Source organism: Plecotus auritus (assembly GCF_963455305.1).
Source record: "Plecotus auritus genome assembly, chromosome: 3".
NCBI classification, from domain to species: Eukaryota; Metazoa; Chordata; class Mammalia; order Chiroptera; family Vespertilionidae; genus Plecotus; species Plecotus auritus.
In genome coordinates this window covers 179,696,882-179,721,544 of record NC_137772.1, presented here as the reverse complement: position 1 = coordinate 179,721,544, position 24,663 = coordinate 179,696,882, and the positions used below count along the sequence as shown (strand labels likewise).

The following is a 24,663-nucleotide window of genomic DNA, read 5'->3' as shown; positions in this document are numbered from 1 at the left end:
GGCTTATTTAAGATACAAAAATCTTGTATTTATAATAACCTAAATTTATAGGTATAAAACAAGTCTTTTAAAGACACCCTCCCTCCCCCTAAAGTACCCAATATAAAACAGGAATTACTTGGATCATCCTTGGTTAGATACACCTTATTCCCTGTGCAAAAAGCTGGTGGACATGAGGAAAAGCTGCTGGGGTTATTTACTAGTAAGAAAACGTTTCTCCCTTCAACAATCCAGTGTAGGGTTGAAGGCTATCTGCATCAGAGGAATATTCTCTTAGGCATTTTGGACAATCTTTCTGCAGTATTCTTGCTCCTCAATTTATTATAAAGGTGTTATGAGACTCCCCCAGTAGAAATGGACTCAGGTCAGAGTAACTTTGACACAAGTTGCCAAGAGGGAAACAAAACATAATTTGCTAGGTTCCCCACATGTGTAGTTTAATGTGTTTACCAAGGTAATAATCATTTCCACCCCTTCTCAGCTGAGAGAACACTTCACCAGGGAATGTCTTTGTATGAAGTGGATGTAGTACCAGGGAGGCCACTGGTCTGCCTGCCAGAGATCAGAGCCACCTCAAATCCCGGGCGTGCTCAGACCCGGCAACGCACGCACCCTGCGACTCCCCGATGATGATCCCTGTGTGCTATGTTAACCAAAATAGGCAAATTATTTACGAAACCTTTTTTTCTTCTGTAAAGCAAAATAAATATATACAATTCAAGATTATTTTCTCTTCTAAAAAGATACAGATAGTGTGAGCTGAACATCAGTAGGAAAATTATTTCAGAATCTGGATCTATAATAAACAAACATGATTGATGATCATGTTTTCAAAGTTCTAAGAGACCATGAAGTCACAAAAAACTGAGTTAGGAGAGTGAAAAATAACTGACTGTGGAAAGTACTAGGAAATATGATTCCATGAAATTTGAAGGGGGAAAAAAAAATCCATGATCCTTAAATTGATCCCAGATCTTGGAGGGACACGAACCAGTATAGAAACAGGTTTCTGTTTTGCGACCAAAGTGGGATTCCATTTTAAGTATTCTGTAAATTTCTGTTTGCTTCTGTAAACTTGCAAAGGAAGGGATGAGGGTTGCTGATGTGTGGTTGGTGACTTGACTGAACAGCTGACGGGAATGTTGCTGGTTCCCAGCTGGTCTCAGTGGCCTTCGTCACTCCCCGATGAGCAGGCCCAGTCGTAGATGACCAGGGGAATGCTGACCAGGGAAAACAATACCCCCAGACCCAAGAAGAGGGCAGCCTGCAGCAACAGAAAGGCATGGGTTATTTCAGTGAAGCAAACATTTCCCACATGCACCTCGGAAATAAACACCCATGCTTTCCCTCTCCTCTGAGTACCTGTGTATTTGGAGTTTGGGACACCCACTGTAGAACGGTGAGGATCTTTCTGAGACTGTGTGTGATTCTGATTCTCCGAGGATGGGGAAGTAAGAACAAACTACACAGAGACTCCTCTACATTCTGATTTTTGACTGGATGCATTTGCTCTGAGATTCAGTTATTAACTTTGTAAGCCACATTGGAGAGGCTTGGCCCTTCTGCACTGTATGGGTCAGAGGACAGTAGAGAAAGATTCTCCGGCATGCTTGTTCCTCTACAGCCGACTGGGTATCCTTACAGCTTCTTTCCAACTAAGATTATGACTTAAAAAAAAAAATGGCTTTGGAAAACATACAGGTCCTTTCATCTCTCTTTACCAACCAACCTAGGTTATTGATGGTAGGCAAACATTTCTGTTTGAAACGTGGAAAAAGACATAAAAGCAAAGTAAATTTGATCAAGTGATATAGGAAACACTGTCAGAAACTAAGTGACTTCAGTAATAACTATGTACGGGGCCGCCAGGGTACTGGAAATACCAGGGGGGACCACTTTGTAAAGTATGTGAGTGTCTAACCACTGTGCTGTACGCGTGAAACTAATACAAAATAATAATGAAGGTAAAAAAAAAGAAAAAGAAAACATCTAAATTACTTCAAGGGGTCATGAAGGCCACAGGCGGACAGATCATTAAATACAGAATCTGGAGAACACAGATTATAAACTGTGTGGCCTTGAGACTATCCAATGAGAACTCCACAGGGAGAAGGAGGGAGCATCATGAGAGCCACGGGGGCTGCCCTGGAGCCTGGAGGAAGGGCTAAGGGCAGGAGGGGACTGGGGGTGGGGTTCAGAGGGAGGGATGCACATGGGCTCACCACCATGGGTCTGGTCTAACTCCCAGTGGGTCCTCAAACGGATAGGAGCCCTTGTCTAACGCTATTCAGTAGTTCCTACTACCATTTTATTATGGGAGCTGGGTTGGGGAAGCCCAGAGAATTCCTGGGCAACAGGCCTCTACCATTTTCAGATCTTAGTCTATTTTACCACTGTGCCAGAGTGATGGCTCCTTCCTCTCTAACCTGGTGAAGCAACTACTGGTAAGGATTAGAAGGGTATGGGATTTATGGCTTCAGGGGTCATCCTGTGGGGGCAGGAGATGCATCAGTGCACAAGGATGATCCCTCCTGCCTCCACCTCTTAACCGGGTCTGTGGACTCAGGTAACATGTGCGATTGGAGTCTTACACTATCTGGGAGGGCAGCGGAGAAGCCTTCTCCGAGGCCAAACAAAATGGTGCTCCAGAAGGTACCCAGGCAGCAGCCACTTCACCCTGCTTCCCTCACTGTCTCCAAGTGCACCACCTTGAAGATGCCCTTGAACTTCACCAGACCTGGAAACAAGAATCCCAATATAGAAAGGTAGTTTCTGAATCCAGGTCTGTTGCTCCAAAGCATTTCTGTCAAATCATAAAAAGACTCTTTACGCTAACTCAGCCATTTAACGCAAGCCTCACATGTTCCCTGAGCTAAAGGTAGGGCATCCCCTCACAGAGACAGGATGACAAACAGCCAGTCTCCCAGCTGGCCCTGCCCCAGCTCAGAGCAAGCGCAAAGGCACAGCAAGAGTAATACCTGAAACGGTATTGGGAGGAAATAGAGAGGATTCTGATGAGGTATTTTAAATCTCCCACAGGGGAGAACTACACAACTGCTGCCTCCCTTTGAGGCTGCTAAAAGTAGTCTTAGTTGGCAGAGATGGACTACTTATTTAGCACATTTAAACAAAAAACTAATCAGAAAAATGGGGGTGGCCGGCATAAGACTTACCCAAATTCTTTGAGTTCCTTTATCTTCATCCTGGTTTGTGATTTTTAAATAAAGAGATGAAGGAAGAATGAAAATAAGCATATTAGCAGATGTAACTCCTGTAAAATAAGAAAAAAAAAAGTTTGAAATTGCTACTGTGAAATGTCAGCTTCTTAACTAGCTGCTGCAGTGTAAGTGTGAAGTCCTAAAGCCATACCTACAACCCCAAAGATATCCTTCATGGACGGTATGAAGATCACCAACAAGTTGATAATGACCAAGAGTATGATGGTCACGAAGATGTGACGACACAGATTAAACTTTGTTTTCTTAGCCAGTTCAAATAAAGATGAACGAACCTGCGGGAAAAGAAAACGAAGACTCCATAAGGGCCCGCAGCTTGCCAAACTCACGCTCTCAGTAGCAACTGACATATCAGTGCACAGGGATCTGTGAAATGTTCTGTAATTTATTGATAGCATAACAGTTTGGGAAGCAGGGGGCTTGATTTAAGGTGGAAACGTGTTTTTATTTATAAACCAGAGGCCCGGTGCACGAAATTCGTGCACGGGCGTGTGTGTCCCTCAGCCCAGCTTGCACCCTCTCCAATCTGGAACCCCTAGAGGGATGTCCGACTGCCCGTTTAGGCCCGATCCCGGTAGGATCGGGCCTAAACGGACAGTCAGACATCCCTCTCACAATCCAGGACTGCTGGCTCCCAACTGCTCACCTGCCTGCCTTCCTGATTGCCCCTAACCGCTTCTGCCTGCAAGCCTGATCACCCACTAACCACTCCCCTGCCAGCCTGATTGATGCCTAACTGCTCCCCTGCCAGTCTGTTTGCCACTAACTGCCCTCCTCTGCAGGTCTGGTCACCCCTAACTGCCCTCCCCTGTAGGCCTGGTCCCCCCCAACTCCTCTCCCTGGCAGGCCTGGGTCCCCTCCAACTGCCCTTCCCTGCAGGCCCGGTCGCCCCCAACTTCCCTCCTCTGCCAGCCTGGTCACCCTTAACTGCCCTCCCTGCAGGCTTGATTGCCCCCAACTGTCCTCCCTTGCAAACCTAGTCCCTCCCAACTGCCCTGCCCTGCTGGCCATCTTTTGTGGCCATCTTGTGTCCACATGGGAACAGCCATCTTGTGTGTTGGAGTGATGGTCAATTTGCATATTACTCTTTTATTAGATAGGATAGAGGCCTGGTGCATGGGTAGGGGCCAGCTGGTTTGCTCTGAAGGGTGTCCCAGATCAGGGTGGGAGTTCCCTTGGGGCGTGGGGGCTGCCTGGGCGAGGGGCCTGTGGTGGTTTGCAGGCCAGCCATGCCCCCCGGCGACCCAAGCAGAGGCCCTGTTATCTGGGATTTATTTATCTTCTATAATTGAAACTTTGTAGCTTTGAGTGGAGGCCTGGGCCTGCCAGGGTGTGCGGAAAGCTTGGCTTCCTCCATTGCTGGGGAAACCCAAGCCTCCTGCTCGCTCCATGGCTGCAGCCATCTTGGTTGGGTTAATTTGTATACTCGCTCCTGATTGGCTGGTGGGCATGACTTGTGGGTGTAGTGAAGTGATGGTCAATTTGCATATTACTCTTTTATTAGATAGGATAAATTAGAGGCACGATGCACAAAATTTGTGCAAGAGTAGGCCTTCCTTCCCCCGGCTGCCGGCACCGGCTTCCCTCTGGCAACCGGGACCCGGGCTTCCCTTGCAGCCCTGGCTTCATCCGGAAGGTCGTTTGGAAGGACGTCCAGAAGGATGTCTGGTCTAATTAGCATATTATGCTTTTATTACTATAGATTGTTTTCTTTTTTAAAATATGTTTTTTATTGATTTTACAGAGAGAGGAAGGGAGATGGAGATAGAAACTTCAATGATGAGAATCTCTGATCGGCGGCCTCCTGCACACCCCCTACTGGGGATCGAGCCTGCAACCCGGGCAGATGCCCTGACCAGGAATCATTGAACAGTGACCTCCTGGCTCATGAGTCAATGCTCAACCACTGAGCCACACCGGCCTGACAATAAATAGATTGTTTTCTCTCAGGGGGAATAATTTCTGTTTTTGTTTTCTCTATGGCTAAGGGGTCTCTCCTGGTCCTTCTACATTCTCTGATTGTGTATGATTGAGATTCAACCATTTTATCTGCATTTCTCTATAAAAAAATGGGGGACAGATCAATTAGAATTAGGATTCCTTCCACCAGAGTCTACCCCATATCACTGATCCCACTTTCTTCCTGCAGAATCTTCACAGTGTCTTGGGCTCCTTCCCCGAGGCAGTTTCAATGACACAGGAAAGCTACCTGCAACAGGCTTTCTCTGGAGCGGGCTCCTGAGACAGAAGGAAAGGTGAGACCTCAGCATTTCTCAGATGACACGAGGCTTTACGCACCGTGAAAAATAACACCGGCACCGTGAGGATGACAGCCACGATGACGGCCACCCGCACCGTCAGGATGAGGATGTCATCTTTACTCTGGTACTTGTGAAGCAGGTCCGAGCGGACGTTTTCTAAAGAGAGGGGAAGAGGGTATGGAGAGGAAGCAAAGCACATCCCTGAACGACAGCTTTCCTGAACAACGACGCACGTGTCAGCTGACGGGCAAGGAAAGCAATGACCTGGGTTGTCGGTTAAAACAGCGTATGGAGTTGAAAAGAGAAATGCCCCGAGTGAGGCATGCTCCACCCATCCATCAAAACTTTAACTAAAGGAATTTATACTAATCATGAGAAGGCGCTACCCAGAGTGGCTACATTTAATTTATACTAAACTAATCCTCGGAGTAAATTGGGATTAAATATAGCACAGGTTGAAGCACAAAACTATTCTTAATTTAGATTTTCTCCCACTTGGTGCCACTCATTCTGAGTGGATGGGTCGACTGCAGGCCACTCGGAGCCTCTTTCAAACTTTCCTCTTTATTTTTTTTTAAAATATATTTTATTGATTTTTCACAGAGAGGAAGGAAGAGGGATAGAGAGTTAGAAACATGGATGGGAGAGAAACATCAATCAGCTGCCTCCTGCACACCCCCTCTTGGGGATGTGCCTACAACCAAGGTACATGCCCTTGACCGGAATCGAACCTGGGACCCTTGAGTCCGCAGGCCGACGCTCTATCCACTGAGCCAAACCGGTTAGGGCCAAACTTTCCTCTTACTGCTCAACTTTCAGTGACCAAGCAGCAGGGGTGCCAATGGGACTTAATCACCATCAAGAAATAATTCTTTAAAAAAAAGAAAAGAAAAAATTCTTCTCAGCACTCTCTCCTCCAGGGGGCACACCCAAGCCATTCTCTTCCCCGTTTCTCCTTCCCCCTTTTTCCCTCTCCTCTTCCCCCCTCCCCTAGCATGTATCCCCCTAACCTCTACGGGACCCCACGAGACTTGCAACCAGGCCAGCAATGGGCAGCGGCAACTTGTCCTGGGCTAACCCCCTGAACCTGTCTCCAGGGCCCCTTTTCTCTGACTTCCCAGTGAGCCACGGCAGCCCCCCCTGGGCTCTCCTGTTGCTTCTTCTATGCCCTTGTTTCACTGTCCTAAGAATATTTTTTGCTGCAGTCAATAAATTATTGCTTGGTTTTCTACAAAACAACAACAACAAAAAAAAAAAGAAAAACAAACAAAAGAAATAATTTTCTTCCATGCATGTTTTTCTTATTTAAAAAAAGAAGAGAGCATTTTGCTTACGTACCACTTTGGACTTTTCTCAGCTCTAAACCTCAGGAAATGTTATTTCCAAGACAACCAAAGCTAGCATGGCAGCCCCTGAGAGCGAAAGTGCTCGCTTCACGCTTCCTTCCCAGGGCTTCTCGCTGCCCCTCGGATTTCAGTCCCTTTAACTTTCTATGTCATCCCTTCACCTCCTTGCAAGGCTCCAACCCCGCTGGTGAAAAATTAGGCACTTTATTTTTAATTAATGTGAAGTGTCGTGAGTGTGTCCCTCAGCTCTTTCTCCAGTTCAGCATCTGTCTCTGTCTCTCTATTAATGGAATCTGACCCCATTCGCCACAGCAATTAGGAAATTCTCTGATATAGTTTTCACTTTCCTCAGTGCAGGTGGTGTGCTTATAAAATGCTCTTCCTTTTAAGGCCAGTATGAGGAGAAAAACATTACAGGATATTGTTTCGGTAATTATTCCATTGTGCAGTGTGTGTGAATATGGAAAACAGCCAGTGCCATTTGCTTTATGTAGAAGAAGAGACAGCACTATCAATGGACAGATGCGTTGCTTTTTTAACTATCATGTTAAAAGTTGCTTTGATAATGATTTTTACGATTCACTTACAATGACCTACATTTATGTACTGAGGGACGTTACTTACCATAGAACGTCAAGTAGCCAAAAATGGCGGTCAAGAAGTACATAACAAACATGGCAAAAAAGGAGATATTCGAAACCATCTGCATCCTTTTCTGTGATCGGCTGAAAACAAAGATCAAAGTATTTGAAAAATTAAAAACCACGTTACTGAATTTAAAGACCAGTGTTAACACGAAAGTGTTTATAGGAACGTCACTGTCTATCAGGGTAGGGCAGATCTGACCAGCTGAAATCACCCCAGGCAAGTATGTCGGTTTAGAATAACTTCTTTTACACTGAATGGCTGTTGAGTGAGAGAGAGACCCAGGGAACTAACAATTCCTTGAGTGCTCTGACCCATTCTTTGGAAAGAACGAGTTCTCATCTGAAGGGCAGAGGGTATTTTTTTTAATACTTGTGTTTGGTAGCTTCTCCACAGTGAGCATTCACAGGAAAGAAGGGCAGAGCTGAAACTTGACCTCAGGTGTTCTGTTGCTAATGCTGTTGCTTAGGTTCCAGTTTTCCCACTGAATGGTCCCAGAGGTGCACCTGGAAGTCTGAATGTCTCCACAGCAGGAAGTACCCAAACGATCACAGAAGGTGATGACGAAGGGCTGTCTCTGAGGTCAAGTTTACTCTGGGGGTTTGAATGCACCTTTAAGTTGCTTTAACTGCCCGAATAATTAGTCTACAAGACTTGCTCTCAATAACAGACTACCAATAGTCAGATTTGGTTGTGTCATAACAGGGAGTATGGAAGACAAGAAAAACTGAGTTGTACACACGAGCAAATTACAAACTAAAAGCTGGACTATAAAATTTAAAAGATGCCAGAGACATAATTAAATACCCTAAATATAGGATCATAAAGTTAGCATTGATATCGGTAAATGTAAATATTTCAAAATTTACCTATTCGATTAAATAGGAAAGAGGAAGAATCATGAGTGAATCCAATGCTAAGTGACATCCACTTTATTTTTGTTTCAAAATGGTATATTTTGAATATACAAAGTAGCTATATTGTATATCTTTTCTGAGCTTAAGACTATGCCCACAATGACTTTTTATATAAAGTCTGGTAACAGTAAGCTAAAAAGAGAACCAATGAGGCAATGTATAAGTAGGCCTTTAGTTTTCTCTAGAAGAGCAATCAAAAATGAATCCATAGAATCATCTTAATCATTTAAAATGACCAACAAAATTCTTTTGTCTAGTTTGTGATCTTAGCATTAATTTCTCTCTGCCTGATTTACCAGCCTTTTCCGTCTAAACCAACAGGCAAACCACATATCATGTGTAGAGAGCACCTGGGAAGGCACATGAGCATTTCTTTAATTATTGTCGGCTGAATCCAATGGCGTTGTCAGAGCCATGTCCTGGAGACATACCGTGCCAGAGGCAGATACGTCGTCAGCCTGACCCTTAGCTCAGGTGCCAGGGGTGGGTTTCATTATCTAAGTGCAGCCAGGCGCAAGGAACGGACGCAATTATCTGGGCTTAGCCAGGAGTGACGATTACAAAGAAGCCACAAGAATGAAAAATTATAGCTTGATCTTTAACCATGATTTCTCATAATTTCCTTTGTTTTACACTTTAGTAAAACTTCCTGGAATCATGCTGTATATAATAAACGCTGCACCAGCTCTGGGTCACTGTCTCTCCATCAGAGGACAGCTGTCCCACCCGGTCCCAGCTTTCCCTACTGTCTCTGTGTTTGTCTCTTTCATTTTCTCAATCGCCCGTCGCCCCTACTCAGGACTCCTGTCTGATCTCTAGCCGTGCTGGAGGCGGTAAAGAGAGAGAAATTAATAATCATGTGTTTAGCAGTTTACAGATATTGAATCTGAAGATCATTATATTCTACCTGCCAAGGAAATATAAGTAACAAAGCAACCCATATACTTGAACTCTCCTAAGAATACAGTATTTGAAAAACCAGTTTAACCAAAAAAAGCCTACATAGTGTACCACTTTATATATTTACATCCAAAATATACTGCAGGTTTCTGGTTTCTGTTCCTCTTTCATTTTTTATTTTTTTTTTAAATGCAGAACTTGCTCAAGAATGGCAGAAAGTAAATGTTAAAACTGGGTGATGAATCCATGGGGTTCATTACATGAGTCTGTTTATTTTAATACAGGGCTTGCCTATTAATGAGGGGTTATAAAATGATCAAGGTAAATAAAAAAATTCTTACTCTTTAAGCTCGCTGTAGATTGGCAGGACTGATGGATGGCAGACAAATGCAAATGCAATAGTAGGTAGAGCATACACAGTCTATTTGAAAGAAAAAAGATAAACATTAAAAAAAGGTATTTTTATCCATAAAATTATTCAGTTCCAGTATTTCTGAGCTGTAGTTTTATCTGACAGCTCTTCAGAATCCCTGGATTATTTGGGTATTAGGAGGGCTTTGATATCTAAAATAGGAACAGCTTTCCAAAGAGAGTTTATCTAGCTTGAGACATCAGGCACTTGGCTCAGAGGGGTTTTGAAACACAGCTCACCTACAGCATATTTTACATCCTCCAGACACAGCATAGCCCATTTTTATATGGCGCTAACCAGTTACGTTGTACTTTTCCTACACTATCTCTCGGAGTTCTACAACAGCCCTGAGCAGTAGGCAGGCCACTGCTGTTCTCCTGACTCACTCCAGCAGGTCAGGCGACATGCCCCGGACTTCCACCTCTATTTGACTGCTCTTTGCTATATACACTGAGTGGCCAGATTATTATGATCTCTGAATGCATAACCATCTGGTGGCCACTCAGTGTATATCCTATATAATAAAAGGCTAATATGCAAATTGTCCCCTCGACCAAGAGTTCAACCAGCAGGCAGGCCAGCCAACCACCCATGTCCCTTGCCCTTGGTCAGGCTGGCCGGACCCCACCCATGCACGAATTCATGCACCGGGCCTCTAATATATATATATACACACACTGAGTGGCCAGATTATTATGCGTTCAGAGATCATAATAATCTAGCCACTCAGTGTATATAGGCTGCATCTAATCAGACTTAAAAGGTGGCTTCTAAAAAAGAAAATTAGTTCCAAATTCACTACTTTGGCTTCATTCTTAAGAGTTAAAAGAGAGGCAGAGAGCAATAGACAGATCTGTTTTCTTAGATATGACTTTTTAAAACTCAACATAACTTCTTTTTTAAAAAAAAAATATTTTTATTGATTTCAGAGAAGAAGGGAGAAGGAGAGAGAGAAACATCAATGATGAGAGAGAATCATTGATTAGCTGCCTCTTGCACTTGCACGGCCCACATTGGGGATCGAGCCTGCAATGTGGGCATGTGCCCTGACAGGGAATTGAACTGTGACCTCCTAATTCCTAGGTATCGGCTCAACCACTGAGCCATGCCAGCCAGACTCAACATAACTTCTTATGCAAAAAGAAACTGGCAGAGAAGGAAGGAAAGGTAGCATTTGTCATGCTCTAACTTTGCCCAAGCACTGAACCCACTTCATTCTTTAAAAAACAAAAAAGCCAACCACCACCACAACAACAAAAACCTTGTAAGATACAGAATACTTGTTTTTACATGTGGGGTTTGGTAACTTGCTTGAGGGCTCAAGTCCAAGCCTGATTAGTCCCACAGTCCACTGCTCCCTATACTATTAACAATATCACAATAGTATGACGGTTTTGTAACTACCATTCTGTGGTGGCATCTGTATTTCAAATGTGTAAGCTGGGGAAGTTGGAGGTATTTCTTTCAGTCACCACCAGATAGGAAGCAGTGGGCTGAGGATGCTATCTATCTATTTTTTATAGATCTGTAGGAAAGAGAAGAGCTGAGACAATTATGGAGAAAGACATTTTCACAGAGAATGCTTCAAGTTGTCCTACATGTAAACTGGGTTAAGAGGGAGCGTGAACTATAATATTTGTATATTTCTCAAAGGTCTCTAAATGGATTGCGGAATTTGGAAGCAGGGGACTGTGTCCTTTTGAGATCAAATACATTCAAAACAGTTTACTTACTACAAGAATAAAAATATAATGCCCTTAATAAAAATGCTCCTTTTTATATTTAAAGGATAAGGAAACTTACCTTTGAATTGAAGGTAACGTATTTTGGCGTACACATGTCAGCATTTGTTGAATTAGCACTCGTTGCATTTAGCCCTGGAACAATGCAGGGAATCTGAAATTTCTTGTAGATAACCTGATATTAAAAAACATAGGAGAAACAATATAGACTTTATATCAAATAGAGCCAACTAAGGAATAATTATTACACAGCACTGTACTATGGCAAAACCAACCCAACCATTCCAACCAACACTTACCACTATTAGGAAAAAAACCATACAGCTCAAGGAAAATCCACTAGTATAGCCAAGGTACCCTAAAAAAAGTTAAAAAATTAAAATTATTATTATTTCATCCATCACCTTATTTCTTTCAATGACTTTTTAAAAAATGTTTTGAGAGAGAGAGGAAGGGGGCGAGAGAGAGAAGGAGAGAGAGAGAGAGAGAGACAGAGAGAGAGAGAGAGAGAGAAAGAGAGAGAGAGAGAGAGAGAAACATCAATGTGCAAGAGAAACATCAATCGGTTGCATCCTGGGGACTAAACCTGCAACCTGGGAACTGGCAACCTTTCTGTGCGCAGGACGATAGCCACCCCAGCCAAGGTAATGCATTTTCTCAAGCACAGTTTGGGGTTCAAATAGTATATATACATGCCAATGTGAATATAAGATTTATTCTTTGATAGTGCTACTTTATTTGGCAAAAATGTGACTTTAAGTAAAAACATGATTATGCGTTTTGATTCCAGTTCTCCCTGACACACTGGAGAACAGCTTCCCAGAATCCAGGGGAAAAGAGCCTCCCAAATTTAGTTATGGAATTCTGCTGCTGTACTCTGATGGATACCTATGGCCAAATCCATTCCTCTTTATTATGTACCTATTGTATACATAATGCTATCAGCCACCATACTTCTCTTCCCAAATGAGAGGCATGCACAGAGGAAAGGGAGTGATTTCTAGGGATAAACTGAGCATCTGGGGATCTTTACCTTGCTCCCCTTAGATTGTCTGGCAGATCTCCAACCACCGGGACCTCCAGAGAGGCAGAGTTAAGTGGCCCCTGGGGGCTGCACTATTCTCATCCCTGGGGGAGAAGAGCCCTTATCTGCTTCAGCTGAAAAGACTTATGTGTATATACATACAAAAGCCTAAACACAGACCCAGAAACCAGAACATTAAGTAGTTTGGGTGTGGTGGTGTTTTTTAAATGTCTACTTATAGATCATACAGAACAGCTACAGAGGCTGGATATTTTTCATGCAAAACAAAATAAAAAAAACCATGGTTAGCAATCATTTTGGGAAGAACTTTAAATGTCTGCCGGGAATTAGCCCAGAATGAAAGGAAATGCATTTTAGAAGGTTTGGACTGGACGGCAGTGTGGCCACATCGTTCGATGTGTGAAACTCCCATAAGATCAGACACACTCGTCTCTGATTATAAGCACACCCAAAAAGGTCAAAACCAAATGGATGTGACCTAGTGGTTGTTTTCCACTTTCAACTTTTCACTTTTCTCTCTCTCTTTAATGAGGCAAATAACTGAGATGGGTTAGACTTTGAGCATTTAAGAGTAATTCACGATTCTCTTGGGAATAAATAGAAGCAACTTTCGGTCTTGATATCAGATTTTTAAAAAATCGAATTGTCTAAATAATCAGGAGAATTCAATTTTTTTGCACTTTTCTCAGAATAGCCTGTAAGTTTGTGCTACTGGAAATATGCACTGTCTGTTGCCGACCCCCATAGCTCCCTAGATTGATAGCTTAGGAAGTCACAGTGTTTTGTTTTGTTTTTAAAAGCCTTTTTATTGATTTTAGAGAGAGAGGAAGGGAGAAGGGGTGGGGGTGGGGGAGGGAGAGAGAGATCAGAGAATGAAAAATCCATCGGCTGCCTCCTGCACACTTTCTGTCAGGGACTGAGCCCACAGCTCAGGCACGCTCCCTGATCAGGAATCGAACTGGCAACCTTTTGGTGCACAGGATGATGCCCAACCAACGGAGCCACACTGGCCAGTGGTTTTATCCCATATTCAAGTTGAGACTGATTAATACTTATAATTTATTATTTACTTAATCTTTACTGTACAAGTGAAAGTTGAGGGCAAAGTTGCTCATTTTACTAGGTTTCTGATTTATCTGGGCACTGGAGAGACTACAATAAAAGCAAGATCTTTCCTTACCTAAGTTCTTCAGGAGACACAGAGGGAGAATTATGCTGAAGGTGACAATCACCACCAGGACACGGCCATCCACGTACCAGGCTCTGAAAGACATTTCAACAGGGAGGTCATATTTCCTTAGAAAAATGACTTTTTTCCCCTTAAGAGTAAAATTTCACAATTTTTACTAATTTTTTATTGTTATTGAATTGTATCATTATTCAGGTTTTATCCAAACACTTCAACGCAACCACCACTCCTTTACTGCTGTCTTTTCCCCATGTGATGTAGGAAGGGATATTGTTCTCTTTTCCTCCTCTATTGGCCAATGTGGCATTCCTTTGAATTATTTATGTGGTTTCAAAGCTGAATGCACACATTGCATTCTGTCAGATTACAACTTGTATCATCAATTATTTAAAGAGAAAGTTCCTTTTTGTTTTGCTTGCCTAATATCCTCGAAAAACAAGTCACCACAGGCTCCTCTCCCTTACCTCTTGTATTTGACCTTAAATCCTGATTATAGAACACTAGAGACTATGGCTTCAATGATTCTCCTTTGAAAGGAAAAAAAGAAACTAAGACCCACAAGGACTATTAAACAAGAGAAAGTCAAAACATAACAGCTGTACCAAATGTAATGCAAAGTTTTCCAGGGTTAGCTACATCTTTAATGAAGGTGGCTCATGTAAGTTTTGCTTCCAAAATGCTACGTCCCTTCTTTAAAAAAAGGGTCTCAATTTTTTTTGCATGTTCTATATCTGTGTTAAAAAAAATACTCTGTATCTGTTCCATTTCAGAAAACGCAGCATCTACCATTTTGCAGCCTGACTGATGAGTCTGCCTTGGAAATGCTCATATTCAAGGGATTCTCTCAGCTTCTTTTATTTAGGTAACTCCAGAGAAAGTGTTGAAACAACAAACAGAAAAAAACAGCCTGGGGAAAACTTTGTTTCAGCAATTTTCATAAAACAAAAACTTTGGTTAGCCCACATTTCGATTAAAAACATTTTAATTATCTTACAAAAAAAAGGGTCTATGACTTACGAAAATGTCTCTTCCTTTCCCATTAGAAACTTTATGGCAGAGGGTAGTTCATTTTTGACTATGAAGAGGTAGCTCAGCATTGCTAGAGGAAAATGAGAACATTTTAGAAAGAAGATACTGAGGTTCATGTTGCAAGCCATATAAAAGGTTACCAGCCTGTTCTTAGACTAACCTTCAGTAAGACACAAAGACAGTGTTAGATACTCTCACAGTTTCCTTGGTTTTAAATAAGTGACTGCTGTCTCCGCTTTACTTTCCAAGTTCCATTTTAGCAATGGGAATGATAACTTCTTGAATTATGTTAAAATTCATGTGACCACCCAACCACCAGAATTAGAAAACATAATAATGTTCACCTACTTTATTTTTATTTAAATGTATTTTTATTGATTTCAGAGAGAGGAAAGGTGGGGGAGAAAGAGAGAGAAACATCAATGATGAGAGAGAGAGAGTCATTGATCAACTGCCTCCTGTATGCACCACACTGGGGATTGAGCCCACAACTTGGACATGTGCCCTGACTAGAAATTAAACCGTGACCATCTGGCTCATAGGTCGACACTCCACCACTGAATCACGCCAGCAGGGCCACCTACTTAAAGTTAAGCATAAAAGCACACTTGTGTTTGTTTTTACCTCCTGTGTTCTGTAGAGAGGTGGCTCCAAAGATGACAAACTTCCCCGTGGTGCCGAAGACCTGTTCTCCCAGCTTTTCATAAACCATGCAACCTATTTAGACATCATATTTAAGAACACAAGAAATGACAGGGCTCTAAAAGTTAAAACTAACCAAGATTCATCATGCTACTGACTATTCCCCAAGTTATTTCATGTCTTTCTCAAAATCACACAAATGGCCTTCTTGACTTTGCAAGGGTTAAGGCATTCTCGTTATAAAACAACCTTGGACATTGGTTATGCTCATATGCATGCATACAAGTCCTGTGGTTGATCTCTTACCCCTTCACTGCCCACCCCTCCCCCTTCCCTCATAGGTTGGACAGTCTGTTTGATACTTCTATGATTCTGGTTCTATTTTTGTTCATCAGTTTATGCTGTTCATTATATTCCACAAATGAGTGAGATCATGTGATATTTATCTTTCTCTGACTGGCTTATTTCGCTTGGGGGTTGGGGGTGGATGGGGAGAGGTCATTGGAGGAAAAGGGAGACTTATGTAATACCTCAAGCAATAAAGAATTTAAATTTAAAAAAATAAAAAAGCAACCTCTGACATTTTTAAATGTCAGACATGACCACAAATTCTCCTTTCTCAGGTTGGCTACAAAAGCATTACAATTCAACCATTAGGTCATAAGGCTTATTGTTGACTACCTTAAATAGTCCTTTCACTTTACTGGGGATTTCCCCCACTCTGAAGTGTTGTCAGGTCTGGTGAGTATCATTAAAATAAAGATTTGATTTAAAAATAAAAATCCTGAGAGTTGGGATAAAAGGCTCTTTTTGAATTAATAACCTGAATGTTTAGGCTAACAAAGAACTATCTTAATCATATTCCATCAATGTTTCATGTATTCTAAATATAATAACAAGTTCAGAAACATGTAATAGTCACGCCATGAGAATTCTGTTTGTAAATTTTAGTTCAAAAATAAGCAACTCACCTAAGAAAGTAGTCGAGAAGTCTACCTAAACAATAATTTGGCTAGAGCAAAGTTCTAAAGTATTCAACTAGCCTTTCTCAATAAATACTAAGATTCAAAGCCATTCATTTTTTAAAAAGTGTTTCTATTTCTTTATGACAATTCAGCTCACATTTTTAAAAGGTTCACAGAAAGTAATATGGGTCAGGCTAAATTAAACTTTTGTTTAATCTCTCATAAGACTGGTGTTTAAACCAGACAATAGTTAGACCCTCAATTTATTACAGAATGTTCCAGTTAATGGAGTCGTCTATTTACAATAACAGTCGGCCAATGTAGTTTTAGCGAATGCAAAAGTCAAAGTATTACAAACATAACCCAGTATCCCAGGAATAGAAAATAAACACTTCAGGTATTACACTGCCCAGAGTACTTGAAATCTTTTCCTAGCACACTCACTCCCATAGTCCCTCCAGAGTAACATTTTCTCCTTGAAATAGGCACGGAAGAGAATGAGATCTCTGTTTACTTTTAGAACTTGGAGGCTGAAATACAAAAAACATGGGATCCTTGTTCTGAATTTATAAAGATCTGGGGAAAAACCAAAGCCTTTAAAATGAAGTCGTCTTAAACTAGAAAAAAAAAAAAAAAGGAGGTATAATGGAGGGTTTACTTTAAATGACGACACCATTGTGCATTCTTCATGACAATTTAATTTATAGTTGCTGTATCTTTTTCTCTGGGTAAATACTACTATAGGTCTTCCAGGGACTGTCGGTCAAAGTACTCTTTTTCTTTAATAATCAAGTTTCTGAGCTGGGAGAGCATCATTTGTTTACAATTCCATCACCATCAAAATCATTCCTCCTGGCTTTAACAAAAGTAGACCTACTAGCAGCTTACCTGTTTCCTTTGAACAGATCAACAGAAGGTTTATTGAATATATAGACAGCAGTGTCACCGAAGACAAAAGTACCCTAAAGCAAAGCAAAGAAGTCGTGTCATAACTATAAAAGAACATACTCTGACCTTACGTTTTAGAAGGGCAGAGGCTTGTTTATATGGTTAACACTATTTGTAGATGGCATCCGAATTGTGGAATCTATTAGTCATCCCTTCTTTAAAATCCTTGATCAGAATGTTCCACCAAATAAAGAACTACCCATTAGAATCTGAGTAACGAACAGTTCAAATCCTTTACGTAATTCAAAGCCTAAATAGTAATCTGAGATCATTTCAGTTGGGATGACTAAAACAACATTGTGAAAGAAAGATTCTGCCCTGTTCCCTCTGAGTAAGGAATGAGGAGGGGGTGTGGGGTTGGGGAGGCTGGGGGAGGGCTTGCTGTGACCCTGCTTAGGTCAGTGACCATGTGACTTTGGGCAACTGGCCCAATTTCTCCCATCCCTAGATCCCTCACCTATAATATAAAGGACACAAGCCAAATATTATCTAACATTCTTTTCATCCAATTATTCTATGGCTATTTATGAATCTATAGATCGGACCATTGAGATAATTCACTCTCTTTGCACCTGGTTCCTCTTGAAAGAATAAGCACCTCTTTTAATGGATGGGGAAAATTTTGACAATCAAGCACAATGAAAATACTTTTTTGGATGATGAACTCGTGTTTTTGTTTTAGTACTTCTGGCTCATTATCAAATCCTCCTCAAGAAAAAGCACAGTTAAAATGATGTGGCAGATTACATAGATTATTTCTGTATCATTTGGTTAAAACAGACATCATCATGGAAAACTAAAGCCTATTTATTAAAAAGAAAACATTTCCAATCCCCCAGATGAAACCACTAACTTCCTGATGTAGGGAAATACATCCCTAGCATAATACATTACTGTGATTGATTCTCTGTCTGAGTAATTAAGGCAATTATTTTTCTAGCAAGTGCTATTGACAGGTCCTTGGCACAACCTGCCGTTCTCTCTGCATGGGCTGCCTCCTTCCCGAACCCTCTCACTACCTCTCACACCTGCGGAACCTCCGCCCTCGGGCCCAGCTCGGATGTCACCTCCTTGGGTGCCTTCCCTTGCCCCAGACAGAAAGACTGCTCCTTAGCTCTCTCGGGTTTTGCGGCACGTTGTTTCCCCCACATCCACTGGGGGTACAAAATGATCAACTGCAGAGTGGGTGGGCTGCCAGAGCTGGCCAGAAAACACAAGAGGAACAGAGCTCAGCAGAAGTAAAACAAACACTGGGGGAAAGAATAGAAACACCAGCACTTAGGATGGAGGTTAATAAATGAAGGAGAATTTAAATAAAGATATGGCTGTAAGGAAGTGCCTTCGTACATAGACCGAGTTAGCGAAGATCCTTGAACAGGAGGGTGATAAAGAGGGTAAGTCCCTTATTATCTATTCTGGCTGAGGGACACAAGAAACTGAGAGCAAGCATGTTTTATTAACCACTCCAGTATTTTCGAATATGTCACGGAACATGATGTGATATGCTCTGCCACAGAGTAAGATATAGGAGACAGTTGTGGTATGATTTTTCTTTCATCTTTTAAGATAAACAGTATTTATGTGGAAGAAGTAAGATTTGAGTTTCATTCAGAGTTCACACATGATTTTAGGGGCACTGAACAGTAAGTGGCAACTGTGACATGTGCATGTGACAGGCCACCGAACCCCAGTTGAAGGTAGGATGGAGGCAATTTTAGGATAAGCCATGTGCTATGCTAGAGTGACCACATACCCTGCTGAGTCAATTCTCCTGGGACTGACCTGGGGAAGAGGGGACTTACCACTGGGCCCCAAGCTAATGAGCAAAGAGTATGACCTTGTAGGAGCTATGTGCCTAGCAGAAGGGATAATTACTAACAGCTACGTAATGATTAACCGAAGGCCCTACGTCCCGGCAAATGGGTTACTTATTAGCAAAAGAAATATTGTAAGGAAACTTCTTGGAAACTTTAACACATTCTATTTGGTTGAATCTCTTTGCAGATGATGCTCAGCTGGCCTATGGCCCTTGGCAAGAGATAAAGAATTTCTTCATGTGAACTCCTACTGCTTCTTCTTCTTTTCTTTTTTTTTAAATGGGAGGTGGGTGTGTGTTTTTTAATCTGCACCCAAGGGTTAAGTTTTTCATTGATTCCAGGCAGAGAGGAAGAGAGAGAGAAACATTGGTCCATTGCCTCACACAGGAGCCCCAACTGGAGACTGAACCCTCAACTTGGGCATATGCCCTGACTGGGAATCAAACCTGCAGCCCTTCAGTGTGGGGGCCGACATGCTAAACCCTGAGCATACCGGCCAAGGTGCTTCGTTTTCCTTTTCAGGTAAGGAAGTGTTGATCAGGGAAGATTTTAGCGGGGAGTTCACCTATCCTCTTCCCCACACTTAACAGCCGAATGAAGCCCTCCCACAGTGATGAGAACAACTCCCTGTTCATGTGCCTAACAGACATAACCTTGCACCCCAGACAAGAGGACCTGCGCAATGAGAGTATGATAGCCTTTGCCTTTGGTCACCCAATCTCTGAGGACTCTCCTCTCATCTCTCCCAAATACAGATCTTCCCTCCAAAGACTAAAATAAGAACAAAAATATTTTTCTATCAGGTCACCCCTGCGGATCCAAATTCTATATGTAAGATTCTAAGACTGCTTTAGACTGTAATAGATCCTAGCATTAATGGGATTAAATTTTTAAAAAGTAGATTCTTAGAAAGGACCAATACATTGTCTAATGCAGTGGTCGGCAAACTCATTAGTCAACAGAGTGGCAAACCGCGGCTCGCGAGCCGCATGTGGCTCGTGAGCCACGGTTTACCGACCACTGGTCTAATGGGCTATAATAGATCCTAGAAAAGTTTGAGGATCCAGTCAGAGATGTCAGAGACACAGAAATTGTGACATCTAAACGCAAGTAACCTCAGACACAGACAACAGGAGGGTGAAAGTGGGGTGAGGGAGGGTGAAGAGGGTAAAGGGGGTCAAATATATTGTGAAGGAGGGAGACTAGACTTTGGGTGATGAGCACACAATGCAATAAACAAATGATGTATTACAGAATTGTACACCTGAAACCTATATAATTTTATTAACAAATGTCACCCATATAAATTAAAGCGCGCACACACACACACACACACACACACACACACACACACGCCTAGCTATAAAATGAGGTCATATGAGGTACTCCCGCCCTGGCAGCAGAGCCCCTGGAAGAGGTGGAGGTGAAGTGGCAGTCACCCCTGCAGATCCAGAAATAGCTCGGATGGGGCTGCCACGCAGGTGAGTGCTTTCAACTCTTCCAGGACCCACTCCTCTCAAAATACAGAAGCCTTGCCGGCCTCCCCAGCACGCCTCTCCCTGTCCTCCCCCAGCCAGTGACGGGTAAAGCAGCTTTTCTTAGTTTAGTGTGTGTGTGAATGACGTCAGGGTCTTGTTACAGTGAAGATTCTGATTGAGTAGGTCTGGGGTGGGACATTTCTAACAGGCTCCCAGGTGATGCCGGGGATGCTGGCCCATGGGCCCCTCTTGGAGCAGCAGGGATGTAAGCCAGTGGTTCTCAACCTTTCTAATGCCGCGACCCTTTAACACAGTTCCTCATGTTGTGGTGACCCCCAACCATAAAATTATTTTCATTGCTACTTCATAACTGTAATTTTGCTACTGTTAATGAATCGTAATGTAAATATCTGTGTTTCCCGATGGTCTTAGGCTCTACAGCAGTGGTTGAGAACTGCTGGCAGGGTCGCCTAAGACCCAGTTATGAAGTAGCAACGAAAATAATTTTATGGTTGGGGGTCACCACAACATGAGGAACTGTATTAAAGGGTCACGGCATTAGAAAGGTTGAGAACCACTGATTTAAGCGGAGCTTCGGCCCCGTGGTATATACATCTCAGTGTTTCTGATTCTCACAACCACTGAAGTAGGGCTAAACCGCCTGCCACACTGTCTGCAGGTGGGTGCCATGCCAGCTTTACAGCACGATTACCCGTAATGTGGGCCCACAGCTCTGCAGGTGAGACTGCATTTAGAACTGAATTATGATCATTCCCTGAGTCACTGACCTGCCCTCAGTGTGAAAGCAAGGTCTTATCTACTTCCTTTGGTTGACTTCCTTGGGGCATTAGGGCCCTGAGGTATATATTCACCAAGGTTTATATTTTCCCCCCACTCCTGTCTGCCTCATCCCAGCCCGTTCCTTTCCTGGGGCTCTCTAGGCCAGAGAGCCAGTGACGCCAAAGGCCTGGAGTAACCTCAGTCCTCAGCCCCCAGTCCAGAGGCTCCGAGGAGCAGAGAGCTGGGCCCTCTGATGGGGATGGCAGATTGGCCTCCCTCACATACACAACAGGCTGGAGTCTTTTGCTGCTGTCTCCCCCCTGCCTACTCCCATGGCAAGGCCCTGGGACCCAGGGCACCAGACCAAAGAGTCTTCTTTTTGTCCTTCATGACCTCGGGCCAGTTTTTCATAGTCTTAATAGTATCTGGCTTTGTACTTAGAAATAAAATACATGTTCACCAAGGTGTATATTTCTTATTTTCAACTCCACTCCGCTTGTCCACCAGCCATGTCTCTATCGTTCCAAAAGGGATATGAGGCTCAGCGCACTATATAACTCTTCCTCTTCGAACCCTGGTCAAAGGTATAAAACTTTTACCACCCTCAATCCAATGAGCAGAAAGTCTGCATAAAAACTCCCTGCACCAGCTGAAACCGGTTTGGCTCAGTGGATAGAGCGTCGGCCTGCGGACTGAAAGGTCCCAGGTTCGATTCCGGTCAAGGGCATGTACCTTGGTTGCGGGCACATCCCCAGTAGGAGGTGTGCAGGAGGCAGCTGATCGATGTTTCTCTCTCATCGATGTTTCTGGCTCTCTATCCCTCTCCCTTCCTCTCTGTGAAAATCAATAAAATATATTAAAAAAAAAAAAAAACTCCCTGCACCGGAGGAAAAGTGATCTTTATCACCAGTCCTACTTCTATCCATCAGCATCTCTTACCAATCTTCAGGCCCTCACGCCAAAACTCAAGGACATATATGCTGGTTGAGGCCAAGAATCTACACGAAAATGTAAAACTTCGGTACAAGGAGACATATTGTTTACTGGCCAACCATCCTCCAGTCCTTCCCCCTGCTGTGACCTCTCCCTCAGTCCCTTCTACCTCTTACCTTTCTTCTACATTTCCAAACTGTCTCCCCCTCTTGCACCTTTTCATTCATCTTTTATTGCCACTAACTCCACCTCCGATTCCTCCCAAGGGAAACATCTGTATGAAGCGAGTAAAGATTTAAAAGCACTGCTGAGCGGCGCGCAGTGCTAGCTGGGGAAGAAGGGAGCTCTGGGTGTCCTGGAGAACCCAACTGAGAAATGGTCAGATGTGGGGGTTTCCCGGGCCAGTGTGCTGGCCAGCCAGTGAGAAAGGAAAGTTAGCGGGTGGGAAAAAAGAGAGGGCTTTCAGTGCGGCCGTGCCATCTGAGCCGAGCAGGGAAGGAGACACAGACCAGCAGTTCTCAGTGACATTCAGGGACAGAGACAGTGGGAGTATGTAAGCAAGGCTGGATGCTGGGAGTAGAAGAGATTGTGGTCAGAAGTCGGGTAATTGCAGAGGTGGTGGTGCAGCGTGGTTCCTGGCCCAGGGAAGCCAGGCAGGTGGGAAGCTAAGTGGAGAGGAAAGAGGACACAGAGGAAGAACGGTTTATTTCTTGAGAGCTCAAGTGGAAGGAGATAAGGTGTTCTGGGTCCCTAATTCATGTGAAATTTCAAAATTACCTTTTACATACAAATGCATTTCCTGGAACTTTAGTTTACTTTAATGGGAATTCAGAGTTTAAGAGGAAGACTCCATGGGTTTGTTTCTTGATCTTTACTAAAATTAAATATAGGGGTATTCGTTATGTTAGGTCCCTATCACAGCCCTCAGGCCTGGGAATCGGACTCCAAAGTCCTTACCACCACCACGCTATGTTGTCTGCCCAGGGCAATGTGCAGAGAATGTGTAGGAATGACAGCAGAAGACAAAAACTTAGATTAAAATACATCAAACTATTAACAGCTCAAGTTTTAACAGTGACACTTTGGATGATTTCTTTATACTTTTTAAATTAATTTCATGCATTTTCAAAAAAGTCTTTAATGATTATCTTACCTTTACAATAAAAGTATTGAGACAAAAACTATAAGTAGCCTTTCGAATGATATATTATTATTCCAAACCCTTTTGGGGAGGGTGGTTAAATTCCAAGCCCTATTTCATTTAAAGAGCTCACAAAATACGAAAAGAAGCAAATATATAATCATTCAGCCCTGAAGTGGACTTCTTAGTCATTAAATTCTGACTAAATTTCAATGTTCTGAGGGTCAGAGACCCAGCACCCTGGGATCTGATAGCATGTGACTGTTTATAATATTTACCAACTGAACTAGGAAAGGAAAGGATGGTTTTAAAGGTTGGACAGGGAACAGGTGGTGGTCAATTATTTGTATAATTCATTCTATGTGTTTCCTTGTAGGTAAATCTAAATTCTTTGGTGCAAGGCTGCTCTTAAAATAGCCTCACTGTTGGTTAGATATTTTATTTTGTCTAGAGAAATAAATATGTATCGCTGATGACCAAATCAAATAATATCTAACATATTTATTCCGAAAAAGAAATAAGTATTTAAAAGAGGTATGCAGATGAAAATATAATTTGTCAGTTTAGTTGACACTTTGTGAGGTTAAACAAGTTAGGAGGAGGCCTGAGTTTAAATGAGGAAGTTATACCAGTAAGAAAGTCATCTGCCCTCACCACTTCCTGTTTTGCCTATAGTCCTTAGTAGAGAGCTGCGGGTTTTGTGGGCGCTCCATTTATAACTCTTGACGTGTCCTTCCTCTTCTTCCATTCCCAAGGATAACCAGTTTCCCTTCTCCTTGAATCTAGAACCTTTCCATCATTTTAAAATGATGCCCCCTTTATCATATTGTAAACATGGACCTCTTCAGTGACAGAAAAACTCCATGTGGGATTGTGCAGATAACACACTCTTACCTCTCTGGGGCCAAGAGAATTGACTTCTCATCAAACTCATCTTAGATGATTCACCAACTAAGCACAACTGCTCAATTTTTAAAAACAATGGGTGGGACCCATCTCCTACGATTGCTAACTCTTCCGGTTTACAAAATAGGCACTTGTTTTTAGCATAATACTCATCATTAAATAAAGGAATGTGCTATACTTGGTGAATATTTTGGACTTTCACTCCATTAGGAATGATGGGTTTGCGGCTTCCTTCATACTTTCCTACTGTTTCCATGGTAACGGTGCACATTTAAGGAGAGATGGCAGAGTTTAAGAGGAAGACTCCATGGGTTTGTTGTCGTCCCTTCCC

At 42.6% G+C, this 24,663-nt stretch overlaps 1 protein-coding gene across 2 annotated transcripts in view; it reads right to left on the bottom strand.

Annotated features, from left to right (window-relative positions):
- Positions 1–411: 411 nt before the first annotated feature.
- The window catches only part of SLC38A1 (solute carrier family 38 member 1), a 67,505-nt gene continuing 43,253 nt past the window's right edge, over positions 412–24,663 (bottom strand). For both annotated transcript variants that reach the window (XM_080660575.1, XM_080660574.1), the window contains exons 6-17: positions 17,218–17,291; positions 15,347–15,439; positions 14,711–14,792; positions 13,685–13,767; positions 11,759–11,817; positions 11,521–11,634; positions 9,647–9,726; positions 7,468–7,568; positions 5,535–5,653; positions 3,370–3,511; positions 3,174–3,271; positions 412–1,264 (exon numbers count right to left, since the gene is read on the bottom strand). In XM_080660575.1, coding sequence (XP_080516701.1) covers positions 1,163–1,264; positions 3,174–3,271; positions 3,370–3,511; positions 5,535–5,653; positions 7,468–7,568; positions 9,647–9,726; positions 11,521–11,634; positions 11,759–11,817; positions 13,685–13,767; positions 14,711–14,792; positions 15,347–15,439; positions 17,218–17,291 — 1,147 coding nt within the window. In that variant the 3' untranslated portion in view covers positions 412–1,162. The remainder of the gene's footprint in view (positions 1,265–3,173; positions 3,272–3,369; positions 3,512–5,534; positions 5,654–7,467; positions 7,569–9,646; positions 9,727–11,520; positions 11,635–11,758; positions 11,818–13,684; positions 13,768–14,710; positions 14,793–15,346; positions 15,440–17,217; positions 17,292–24,663) is intronic.